This window comes from Apaloderma vittatum, unplaced genomic scaffold, assembly GCF_000703405.1.
Source record: "Apaloderma vittatum isolate BGI_N311 unplaced genomic scaffold, ASM70340v1 scaffold11171, whole genome shotgun sequence".
NCBI classification, from domain to species: domain Eukaryota; kingdom Metazoa; phylum Chordata; class Aves; order Trogoniformes; family Trogonidae; genus Apaloderma; species Apaloderma vittatum.
Genome location: NW_009698550.1, coordinates 44577 through 57537, shown reverse-complemented (window position 1 = coordinate 57537; position 12961 = coordinate 44577). Strand labels below are relative to the sequence as shown.

Here is a 12961-nt window from a genome sequence, read left to right as displayed (position 1 = left end):
TTCCTTTTAAATGAATGGTTACTGTTTTATCAATGTAAAAATAAATATCGATCAGTGTGTTATAACTCTTGAATTTTTCTGTCATCCTTGTTTATAAGTTCTTTTTTTTTTAGTTTCTACAAAATAAAATTTCCTTCTATTTTGGGTGTTTTGCCCTTGCCTCACTTTAGCAAATGGTGATTGTGATTTACTTTGGATTTGCGAATGAGCTCAAACAAATATACTTGGGTTTTAAAATCAGAAGAGTAACTTCACAGGCTACAGTGTGTTGTCACGGCAAAACAGAATTGTTGTATATATTTAAATTATTATCTCTTCAGTAATACTAATACTAATTAAATTAGTATCTCTTCAGCTGCTGTTTATCTTGGAGAAGAAAAAAAAAATTCCTTTTTCTCTATTCTGTTGTGAAAATGGGTAATATTGGTCATCTATTGGTGAAAGAGCAGAATATATCCTATCTTTTGATATATTCAATGGACAGTTTCTATCCAAATGTTCTGGAGAGGTCAGGTAAAGCCGTATGCTACCGACATTGCTGCTCTTCCTCTCCTCATAGTTTTGTTTAAAACATAGGAAGAGTATGCATGTAAAGTGAGCTACTGGATCCATTTAAATTGATGAGAGACCTATAACTGACTTTTAGTAAAGCCTAGTTTTTCCTTGTAATATGTATTCTTGATGTACAAGCTTTGGAGATTTGAAGATGATATGACTTTATGATGGCAAAGTGCAATTATATATGCAGACTGCGTGTATCTGCAGCAGTAATATTATGAAAATTTAATGCCACTAATCAACAAAAGTTTGTTCCTTGAGACAGCAGACTTGTTTTGGTTTCAGCCCAGAAAATCATTAATTGAGTACTTGATTTCATGCACATTACTCATTTATTGGCTTGGTACAACTTCTAGGCTTAAATTTAAACATATGATCCACATTGTTAGGGATCTGACTGTGTGAAGATAGTCTCAATCTTGTTGCCATGTGTTTCTTTAGTCATCCGTGAATACAGGTGCATACCTGATATTACTGTGAATACTGCACATGCAGCCAAATGGAAGAAAAGAAGGTTATCAGGAATAGCCAGCATGGATTTACCAAGGAGAAATCTTGCTTGACTAATCTGATAGCCTTCTACAAAGGTGTGATCAAATGGGTGGATGAAAGGAGAGTGGTGGAAGTCATATACCTTGACTTCAGTAAGGGTTTGATACTGTCTTCCATAGCATCCTCGTAGGAAAACTCAAGAAAATTGGAATAGATGTTTGGACTGTGAGGTGGACTGTTGACTGGGTCAGCAAGAGAGTTCAGAGGGCTGTGATCAGTGGCACAGAGTCAAGTTGGAGGCCGGTGGCCAGTGGTGTTCCCCAGAGATCCGTGCTGTGTCGAGTTTTGTTCAATATCTTCATCAACGACCCGGGTGAGGGGATAGAGTGTACTCTGAGAAAGTTCGCTGATGATAGGAAACTAGGTTGGGGGATGGTGGTGGCTGACACACCAGAAGGCTGTGCTGCCATCCAACAAGATCTAGACAGGCTAGAGAGTTGCACAAAGATGAACCTCATGAAGTTTAGCAAGGACTAGTGTAGAGTCTTGCATCTTGGGAGAAAAAACGCCAGGCACGAGTACAGACTAGGCGATATCCTGCTGGAAAGTAGCCATGTAGAGAAAGACCTTAGAGTCCTAGTGGACAGTAAGTTGTCCATGGAAGAGCAGTGTGCCCTTGTGGCCAAGAGGGAAAATGGGATCCTGGGATGCATTAAGAAAAGTGTGTCCAGCAGGTCTAGGGATGTTCTCCTCCCCCTCTACTCTGCCCTGGTGAGACCACACCTGGAATACTCTGTCCAGTTTCAGGCTCCCCAATTCAAGAGACACAGGGATCTACTAGAGAGAGTCCAACAGAGAGCTATGAGGACGATTAAGGGATTTGAACATCTCTCCTATGAAGAGAGACTGAGAGAACAGGGGCTGTTTAGTCTTGAAAAGAGAAGATTGAGAGGGGATCTTATTAATATGTATAAATATCTGAGGGATGTGTGTCAAGAGGAAGGTCTCACTCTCTTTTCAGTGGTGACCAGTAATAAGACAAGGAATAACGGGTATAAGTTAGAACATAGGAAGCTCCACCTCAAAACAAGGAGAAACATCTTTACTGTGAGGGTGACAGAGCACTGGCACAGGCTACCCAGAGAGGTTGTAGAGTCTGGTTTGCTGAAGACTTTCAAAACCCGCCTGGACCTGGATGCGTTCCTGTGTGGTCCTGCGCTGGTAGGTGGGGTTGCATAAGATGATCTTTCGAGGTCCCTTCCAACCCCTAACATCCTATGATTCCTTGATCCTATGCAGCCAGTTTTCCCATTTCTTTATGACCTCATGAAAAATTTGTGTATACAAAAAATTGCTCTAATAAAAAGCCAAGCCTCTTTCTATGAACTTTTCACGCTTAGATAGCCATGACTATCCTGTTAGACTTCAAACATAAGGTGTTTGAATGACAGCCATAAGCCAAAGATGAAAAGGGATAATAATAAACTTCCAGGTAAATAGTTTGCCATCAGAATAAAATTGTCTGTTTGTGGATTAATGTTACAACAGATTTAGATTAAAAAATCATAATAATATAATTTGGGTGAAGAGTTGCTTCCATATACATTTCGTGGATTTAGCTTATCTTGTCCACCAAAGGATAAGCTGTTTGAAGTCATGCATTTTTACACTTTGGAGTGTGTTGCATGAAAGGTATGTGGCTTTGAAAGACACATACTCTAGCTAAGCCCTTGCTTGTTTCAGAGCCCCATTAAGGACTTTCGCTGAGACAATTTGCGAGGTAACAAAGAATAAATAATTTATTACATTGACAGATACAAGATTCGGAGTTGTTGATAAATTCACTCTCTACAATAGTGCTAATATATAATAATAATGCTAGCAAAATACTCTCCTGAGTATTACTCACCAGAAGTTGGAAGTGCAATTCTTACCAAGAAGGTGTCCCTGTCTTGGGTGAAAGAGAAGGAGCACAGCCCGTGGACTGCTTCTTCTGGATTCTTCTCCCTCCTTTGACATATTCCGTCCATGCTTCTTATATATTATCTTCCCCTGCTCCAGGGTGATATTTGGCATGATTTGAGTGAAAAGTTGGTGACTACAGTTGTATAGGGATATTAAGGGAAAAAATTTCACTCTGGGCCTTGTGGCCTTCAGAATTTTGTTCTGAAGCAGCTTATCTGTTTGCAGGATGATGTTCACACCGTTAGTCTCCGTTCGGCCTTGTTCCTTAACCAAAACAGGGCCGTCCTGGCACCACAAGCCTCCCTCCTTTGGCTGATTCTCACTGTGCAGGCCTTGTTGATCTCCATCCTCAGTGTCTGCACAATAGATAGGCAAACACCTGCATTCAGCACGTCTCAAATCCTCAGGTTAAATATCACAGAGAGGTATGCCACTACATATGTGAATGAATACCCTGTTACTAAGGGGTAGGAGTTGACAAATGCCATTGCCTCCTCAAGTTTAAGAGTCCAGCTTGGAAGTTCAGTGGTAGACTGGGCTATAAATACACAAGTATACCTTCATTAAAAATATCTTCTTCCTCTAAAGATGCTCATATCCTATTTCTTTAATTGATGGTTTTCTCCAGGAATGTCAATGTGATAACAGAGGAGGTTGCACTTAGAGCTCTGTGAAAGAAAAAGTGGAGATTTGGTTTGAATGTTTGAGGTTTAAGCAAGCAACTGTGCAGTTTGAAGCTAGGGTGCTCCTTTGTCATACATACCATACTGCTTTCAGCAAGCTAATGAGATGCCAAGTGCCCATCTATGTGTTTTGGGAGACGACATATATGATAAACTGATCCTACTGAAATGGTACAAATTTTCTTTGAATTCACTGAGTCTGAAATTTCTGGGCAAAAGCACATTTGCAATGCACTGATAGACATTTCCAGGTTAATCCTTTGTATATGTTATCATACACTGACTTTGAAGGGATGCTGTTTCTGCCACACAGTGTTTGTATGTAATTGAAAAACATGGTATTTTTGTGGTAAGGTTTGACATGACTTTACACCTTTTCATTTGTTGGTGCTAAGTAGCAGACAACTCAAGATAAACTTGATTGCACCTTTATCAGTAAATCCCTTTATGACAAAATGCAGAACAGAAATAAAAACATACCCATTAATCAAATAACTTGTTCAGCCCAGGACATGGTGTCCTTTTCTTTCAGCTGAAGGTTTAGCTGTCAGAAGTAAAGAGGAGCACTGGAGTTCTACAATGTTATCTGGATTATTTCTATGAACAAATTTATTAAGATAAGCAAAATGGGGCAGTTTCTCAAATAAAAATGACAACAGTGATTAAACATAAAGACCACAATAACTGGGTACAGGTAGCTAGACTATCAAATATAGCTATTCTTTAAAATGGAACTTGCATAAAGCTTATATGCTGATTGATTTAAAGTCACATAATAAAGGAAAATGACAAAAACCAACATCAAGTGAAAATAAATTATAACTTAAAAATGATAAGGGAGTCATGCTCATTTGAAAATGAAATGTTACAAAAGGTGCAAAAATCCATCAGTCCTTCAAGAAGAAATAAAATGCACAGGGTTTACTTTAGAAAATATAATACATAGCTGCCATAATTTCCAGTGCATCGTATATCATAGGTGTTTGTTGGTAACGTAACAGAGACAGATTACATAAAAACTCCATTAGGTTTCAACATACTGTAGAAAATGGACTGGCTTTGTTAAATATTACCCTAAAAGAAGAAGTACTGAGAACTTGCAGCTTGCACAAAATAATCATGGCTCCATATACTCCATGTCATATTGAATGAAACTTTATATCAAGAGAGTCCATGGCTTTATATTTTGTTGGTATGTTTTTATGGGAGTACAAACTCCTGAAAAAATGTAGGTTTTCACCTAATCAAATATTAAAAAAATCTATTTTCAAAACTGTTTAAAAAATGGCAGAAGCAACTCTGTTTATTAAAAAAAATTGCTGCTATATTAATGTTACTTTTAGTATTTAATGCAATAAAGCACTTTCAGGAAAAAAATATAAAACTAATTACTGCTGTTGAAAAAATAATTTTACCACCTAGTATTAATGTTACCGAATTGTTTCAGTGTAACAGGTAATTGCACTTGGAAGGAAAGTGTTTAAGAACTTAAGAGAACAGTGATGTTGGTTTATTGTAAAATAATATCTCACCTGCTGTTTAGAGACCATTGTTTTTGTACTTTGGGAGTGGTTTGAGAACATTCTGAGCAGCATTTAAGCATGTGGGACTTTGTTTTAGTTCTGTGCCTGCTAAATTCCTTTTGGAGAGAGTTTGAAAGAAAAATGTCAGCAGTTTTAGCAAGTTGTTTTAAATGCAGAGAAATTTGAAATATTTGCTTGGGATTTGGAATTGTGATAATAATTTGAAATCACAGGATAAATGCAATGTAGAGATAATACCAATTATTTTCTCTCTTGTCTCATTGCTACAATCAGGAAAAGTCAACTTTTTTTCCTTATTCAAAAGGACATTTAGTTTTGTTGGAAAAAGGATTTGGTATGTAGAAAATTTACAGTGTAGGAGTAAGTATTCATTGCTAGTAGTCAGTCTTCAAAATGGCAAAATATTTTGGACCTGAGAAGTACCAAAATAAATGTATGCTTCCCTGCTTTGAATCAGGAATGAAATAGTCGTGCCTCACCATAAAGGCAGTGGTGAGCAGATTTCAAAACTATACCTCTGACTTGAGAAACTCTGAACATCTATTATGCTTAATTGTGTAGTCATATGTAATATGATAACTTCAGCAACTCTCCCTGAAACCATTTCCCCAAATTTTAAATTCTGGCAGCAGTATGAGGTTATATTTTGAAAAAATCGACCCCTCGCAAACTAAAACTCCCATACCCCACAAACCAAAAAAAATTCTAGAAAATACTACAGCAAACTAGCTCTCACACAGCACCAACCTGGATATGAGCATTTTAAATGGCAAGGGTCAAATTAATGTTAAAGTATTACAGTAACAAGAAGTCTGGGCATAAAATATAACAAAACAGGAATTGATTCCTAATAAATAATAAAAAATCCTTCTGAAGTATTCCCAAGGTATTTTATAAATTTCTAATTTTTTTATAATTTATGCGATTGCTTGCATTTTGCTCACTTTGGAAGTGTAAAATATATTTGGTTTGCAGTTTTTAGTTCCTAATTATATTCTACATTCTAAGAAACCTTCAGGCAAAGACCAATAAAATTTTTCTGCTACTTTTCTTCTGTATCAGGACCTATAGATTTTGTTGGTAACATACGATTAGAAACACAGAGACATAATTTCAAAGTTAAAGTACTTTTTCCGATTTACATTTATACTTCTTAGACATTCTCCTTAGCTAGCTATATAGTTTTATGAACACTGATAGTGTGAATAATTGATTCAGTACACAGAGAACTTTATTTAACACATTTATTTCTTTAACAGGTGTATTTTACATCTGTAGTTAACCTTCGTTGTGCTGAAGGTTTATTATCTAAAAATGTATTCCTTTGAAAATTATTCCAATAAAAAACTCCAGTGCACTTTATAATATATTTAGTTTGCAATATGGAACATGTATTTTTAAAGATCTTTGAAAAATACTGAACTGATTTTCTTATGGCTTAAATTGACAGTTTCATTTTCTAGGGGTTTTCTAGCAATATATTCTCTTTCTGTGCATAATAGAATTATAGCAATGAAAATCTACATATTTTTGATGGGAGTTATAAAATCTCTGATTTTGAGAATGGTAAGCTGACATCTATTAATTGTCAAAACTGTATTTTCTGGTATTGTCTGGTTCCAGCCTCGATGTCATCTGAAACTATAGTGTTTTTCAAAATAAAAATGTCATTCAATACCATGACAATATTAGAGAGGTGATGAACACTTTCAGAGGTAGTTATTTCTAAAATCCTTTTTCCTATAAAATTATGACTAAGTGATAAGACGGGAAAAAATGAGTAAAAAAAATTGTGCAATTCTTATTTTTCTAAGTGCTTTGAAAGGAATAAGAATGTTTGATGAATGAAATGTCTTCTTGTATTTGCAAAGTGTAACTAAAATAAAGCACCACTTCTTTCTAGCTAAGTAACCTGAAACAAGTCACAGTTGTGGATGTGTCAGCAAACAAGTTCCATTCTATTCCAATTTGTGTACTCCGGATGTCTAATTTGCAGTGGCTGGATATTAGCAGCAACAACCTGAAAGATCTCCCAGAAGACATAGACAGGTAGTTTATTTTTTAATTCATTGATAGGCTTGTGAACTATAAAACAAATTTGGAATGTAACAAGCTCGCAAGGGACACCATTAATGCAAAATCACATGAAAATTCACATTTGGAAATGCATCAGATAGTTTTGCATGTAAGCTTTACCAGTATTATTGATGGACTAGGCCAGAGAACAGAAACCCATTTTCTAGCTCATTGATGGCAGATCACAGTGCATCTACTGTTCAGTTAACTAATTACATTTTCTGCTGCATTCTTTTGTCGTTATAACCAGGCATTCTTCTTTGCAAAGTTCATGGGGCATTCTCTGCCCCAGCTCCAGCTAAGGGGACTCACTATACTGAGTTGGCAGCAGTATCCCTCTGGAGGGTAAATGGGGTGGAGGGAGAGATGGACTAAAGTATATTTACTGAAAGAACCTGATGAACTTTGGCACTAAAGCAGAAAAATATAGGACTGAAAAAAACCTGGCTGACAGTCCTCTCCTCCTACTCTAATGTACATATTTATGTGCACACATATGTTCACTTTCTCAATGTAGAGCTCCACTAGAAATAGTTTTTAAAAAGTCATGCTGATCCCTTTAATCTGATTTATCAGCCTAAAAAAGCACTTCTTCTATCCCTGGGCCTATGTATTCACTCTGGAGTACTGTTCTAGAGTGCTGTGGTAGCTTGGTTTACAAAACTTTACATTTCCATAAGTAAAGCAAAACCACATATTAAAGCTTATTTAAAAAAATATAGCTTATTCATTGATCTGGGAACAGAGAACCTTGAAGAGGACGAAACTTCACAGAAATTCAGTCTTAACTTTCACAAGACCCTTGTTGCTGGGCAAACGAATCTTTTCTGGGACACTGTGTAATCACAGATTTCTGTGGCAGCAGGGATGAGGTCTTAATTTGTATTAGCAATACAAATTAAAAAAACCATGTTAATGAGTTGGCAATAACTGAAGACTTAATGTCTTCCCCTGAATTCAGACAAACCATATGGGATAAGCATTAGGATGCAACAGTATTTAAGGAATGGTCCCTTCTAGTCAAACGAGACAGACTTCCTTCATGCTACTGAAGACTCTGGGAAGACCCCTCTGCCGAGTCGTGACGTTCAAACTGTGGACCCCCTTGCTTTCTAAACTTCCTCATGGAGACGAGTCTAGGTGTGGCTGGATCCAATCTTAGCCCCCAAATGTAAGGAGAAGGTCAGACCCTGGGTTCTGTCACAGAGTTAGTTTATTCCAGCTTGAGCTGGGACCCTCAGAGAGGGACCCTGAACAAAGAAATCACTGGGCAATTATACCCTTACAATCCAAGTTCACCTCCCCTCCCAGGATGGTTCAGTCGAGTAGTAATATTTGGATCTTGGTCTTCTTGTTCCTCATTGGATACTTTCTCTTACTCCAAGTGTGTATAATTTATCTCGAGGATGCAGTTTCTATTGATCTTATTTTTCTCAATTGACATTGGTTTCTGGGCCTTTCTTCAGCCCAAGTTAATCAGTACTTACGTAAAAGTCCACACTCTGGGCCTAAGGCCTCAGTAAGTCTGGCTACTCATGATAAACAGTGTCACTCATAAGACAAAACTAGTTGTGATTCATTGTAATTTTAAGCAATCCCCCAATTATTTCCAATATTCCACAAATAAACTATTTTAATCTCCAACATTTCATCAGTTTGAGATACATACATACACCCATGCACCCATATATATTAAATAGGTGTTATAAAATATATATATATAATTTTTGATATTTGCTATATATATAAGGAGTAAATGCTCAGCCACAAATTACTATTGCATTAGGAAAAGTCAGGGGAAATAAAGCAAAAGAAACTGAATACCTTCCTCCACAAAACATGGCCACTGCCACTAAATTGATTTCAGTGGGACAGCTTGGAAGAGCCATATGACTAGAAGCTGGTCTTTCTTTTGCTCCCCACAGTACTAATTACTAGTGGAAAACAATAAATCAGAGTATGCTACCTGTCATGTACGTATGTAGTTCATAGAAACCAGCGTATGGACAAAGTTATGAGCTGTTGACCCATATTTTTCATTAGTTCTGGGATACACATGGTGAGGCTTTATATCATGTTCTGTCAATAACTTCTGTATGAAAGCACAGTAACGGGGGGCTGGTTAGCTCAGTTGGTTAGAGCGTGGTCCTGATAACACCAAGGTTGTGGGTTTGATCCCTATTCGGTCCCCATGTGTTGCCTGATCTAGTTGAGGGGCATCCCTGCCCATGACAGGGAGGTTGGATTAAATGATCTCTAAGGTCCCTTCCAGCTGAGGCCATTCTATGATTCTATGAATTTTTGTAACATTTTAGTCATGCTTCTGAGTACTCATCAGAAGCATGCTATTAATATCTGTAATGTTGAATTATGGCTGGATATTTCCATTAAAGCTGAAAACAATTTGTGAAAGTGTGGTATGAGTAATTCTGAGAAGCCAGAGATGATGCTTGTAGTTGTTCCTCTTTTACACAAGATTAGTCTGCATTGCTATTTTACATAGATGTTTCTGTCTTAAATAAATATTTTAAGTTATCTTTATCTCCTATATTTTTGCAGGTTAGATCAACTACAGACACTTCTCCTACAGAAAAACAAGTTGACGTATCTTCCACGAGCTCTAGTCAATATGCCAAAGCTCAGTTTGCTAGTTGTCAGTGGTGATGACCTGGTGGAGATACCCACAGCAGTCTGTGAGTCAACCACAGGTTTAAAGTAAGTAAAAGTGAGAGAGAAAGGAATATGTTGTAAGGAAGATAAGGAGAAATATTCTCACAAGCATCTGTTTCTACTATATCTCATGGTCAAATTCTAACACAGTTTATATCAGAAACTTTAAGGAGGTGCTAGAGAGATGGGGTGTTGCAGAGGAGCCGCAGTTTTCTGATTTTCATTTGCTGGTTCCACACCCTGTGCATCTGCGTGACTAAAACTGCTCTTCCTGTGCAGGCTTGGTCATAGTAGCTCTGATTTTCCCATAGTGCGTTTCCAAGTGCTGGGCCTTGTACTAGCTAGAAAGGTGTGTGTAGATTACCAGGGTTTTTTCACTACTGTTGAAGACAGCATCAAGACTGTCTCCTCAACCTTCTCCCACAAAGGCCAGTAGGCTGAGTATGAGCGTGAATTTGGGAGAGCACATAGCTGGGACTCAAACTGACCAGAGAGGTATTCCATACCATATGATATCATGCTCAGCAATAAAAGCTAAGAGAAAGAAGGAAGGTGGGTCATTTGTAACTAAGGAGTTTGTTTTCCAAATAAACTGTTACACATACTGAGTTCCTGCTTCCCAGGGCATGGCTGATGAGAAGTCGAGAAGAATTTTGTTGGTCAGCTTTGTTGCTGTGCATGGCTTTTTCTTTTCTTCATTAAGCTCTCTTTAAGTCAACATACAAGTTTTTCATCTTGTGTTCACATTCTATTCTGCTGAGAAGCGAAATGAGAGCTGCTTGGAGGGCACCTGGCCAGCCAAGGCCAACCGATCACATACTCACAGTAATTCATGAGATTTTAAAGAAAACAAAACATGTTTGTTGGAAGATTTGTTCTTTTGAAAGTAACAATTTTATTGATTTTTTTTCCTTCTTAGAGTGGCAATATCATTAGAAATTTTCAGAATGATGTGCACTTAATTTGCACACTAAGTTGCTTATGTAACCATCTAGTTCTTCACTTGCGATATTTAGATTTAGGAAATTTGCAAATACAACATAGTGCATGGCTGGTCGTGCACTGTAAAAGAGAAGTAACAGAACAACCCAAAAAATAGAGATGCATATTGTCATCTAAGTGATACTTGTAAAATTTCAGATTTCTAAGCAATACTATTAGGGTGGAGTTTATGTTGCAGAGTAACAGATGAGAAATTACAGTGTAGTCTGTCAGAAGTTCCGTTCTTTGCTGTTGCAAAGAATGATTTATGTGAAAAGAAATGAATCTGATCATTTTTATATGGAAAGTGGCGTACAGAGAAGGTGCCATTTAAAATCTTTACTTCTAATAATTGGCGGATCCTAACAATGCCATAACGCAAAAACTGAGCAAATGTTCTTTACATTTCCACTTCTGGCTGTAGTAGTAACTTCTGACATGTCATTCATATTGGTCAGTGAAGTTCAGAAGCCTATTGCATATGTTCTTGTGTTAATCTCTCTCTAGATTCATAAGTCTCAAGGACAGCCCAGTTGAAACCATTGTATGCAAAGACACTGAAGAAATTATAGAAAGTGAACGTGAACGGGAGCAATCTGAGAAAGATTTTATGAAAGCATACATTGAAGACCTAAAGGAAAGGGGTATGTGTTGCAGTAAACTTCCTGCTATCTTGAATACAAATGCAGACATATATTGGGAATACTAATTTTTAAGAGTACCAGCAGGATACTCTTAAACAGTAATTTTCTGTTGTGATATTAAATAAGACTAAAAGTGAAAATGTTGAATGCATTTCGCTAAAAGTTTGGGCCCAAACTATGACACTTGATATTGAACTAACGTACACAAAATTAATGGTGTGTTTGTACATGCATCAGCCTTAATTCAATGATAATATATGCAGTGATTATCTTAATTCTCCAGATTTACTTGCCTTTCTTGAGATTAACATTAGTGAATTTGAATTCCTGCAGAAATGCTTCTGCTCCTCAAAGGGAAACAGTGTATATATGAAAAGTTCCTTGCATTGATAGAACTTTCATTAATGATGTATCCATATCAACATACTAATTATTTAACCACTGTAAAATTATTGTAGTCAAATCACTCTTTTTGTCTCTATTGCCCAGCACCTGAAAGTTTATGTACTACTTTACTTTGGTATTCTGCCTAATATTTGTCATAATTAAGTAACTGTCAATCAAAGTACCCCATGGGCTCTGTTTAAATCTCCTTGAGGGTTTATGTGTAGGAAAGAATTTCTGTGGAATGACACTTATGCTGTATTTTCATTCCTTGCATCTTATTTAAGTGGTCTATATACAGGCTGCCTGAAACCTGTATTTGGCCCAGTCAAACAAAGGCCAGAGCTACTCCTTTCGGGAAAAGCAGCTCAGGCATACGCTTTTCTGCCTTTCTAGACAAAACTTATCTCCATGTTTTTTATAATGAAGTTGGATCATGAATTTCTCTTGGATTTCCTGCTTCTGAACTCTTGTGCTTCAGATTATGCCAATACCTTCATTTGAAAAACAGACTTGAGGCAGAATACATTCTGTATAGTATGAGTCAGTAGAATTTCTAAAAGAGAGTGCATGGATCAGAGTACCTTTGAAATAAAACCAAAACAAGCTCTTTCTAAATAAGGGTTCCATTTTTTTTGTATTAGATTACATAGATGAAGTCATGAAGTCTGAGGTGGATTTTTTTTCTTTTTACAGATTCTACTCCTTCCTACACTACGAAAGTGTTACTCAGTCTTCAACTCTGAAGAACAAAAATTTCTAAATCACTAGTGAACGTCAGTATAAATCTATTTTTAACCAGCCAAGCAGAAAACACCGGAAACCATAGATGTCCAGAGGCACTTCAAAATAATAATACTGGTTTTTTTTTCATTTGTTGCTCTAGTTTCTTCCAGTAACTAGAGATAAAAAAAAGAGCAACAGAGCCTTCACAGGATGCTGTTTCACATTTTAAATCAACCTA

At 36.9% G+C, this 12961-nt stretch overlaps 1 protein-coding gene across 1 annotated transcript in view; it reads left to right on the top strand.

Annotated features, from left to right (window-relative positions):
- LRRC2 (leucine rich repeat containing 2) overlaps window positions 1-12743 on the top strand; it is a 55703-nt gene extending 42960 nt beyond the window's left edge. Inside the window, exons 5-8 of the mRNA XM_009878069.1 lie at window positions 7146-7291; window positions 9878-10033; window positions 11477-11613; window positions 12694-12743. Of these exons, the coding sequence (XP_009876371.1) occupies window positions 7146-7291; window positions 9878-10033; window positions 11477-11613; window positions 12694-12743 (489 nt within the window). The remainder of the gene's footprint in view (window positions 1-7145; window positions 7292-9877; window positions 10034-11476; window positions 11614-12693) is intronic.
- Window positions 12744-12961: the final 218 nt, after the last annotated feature.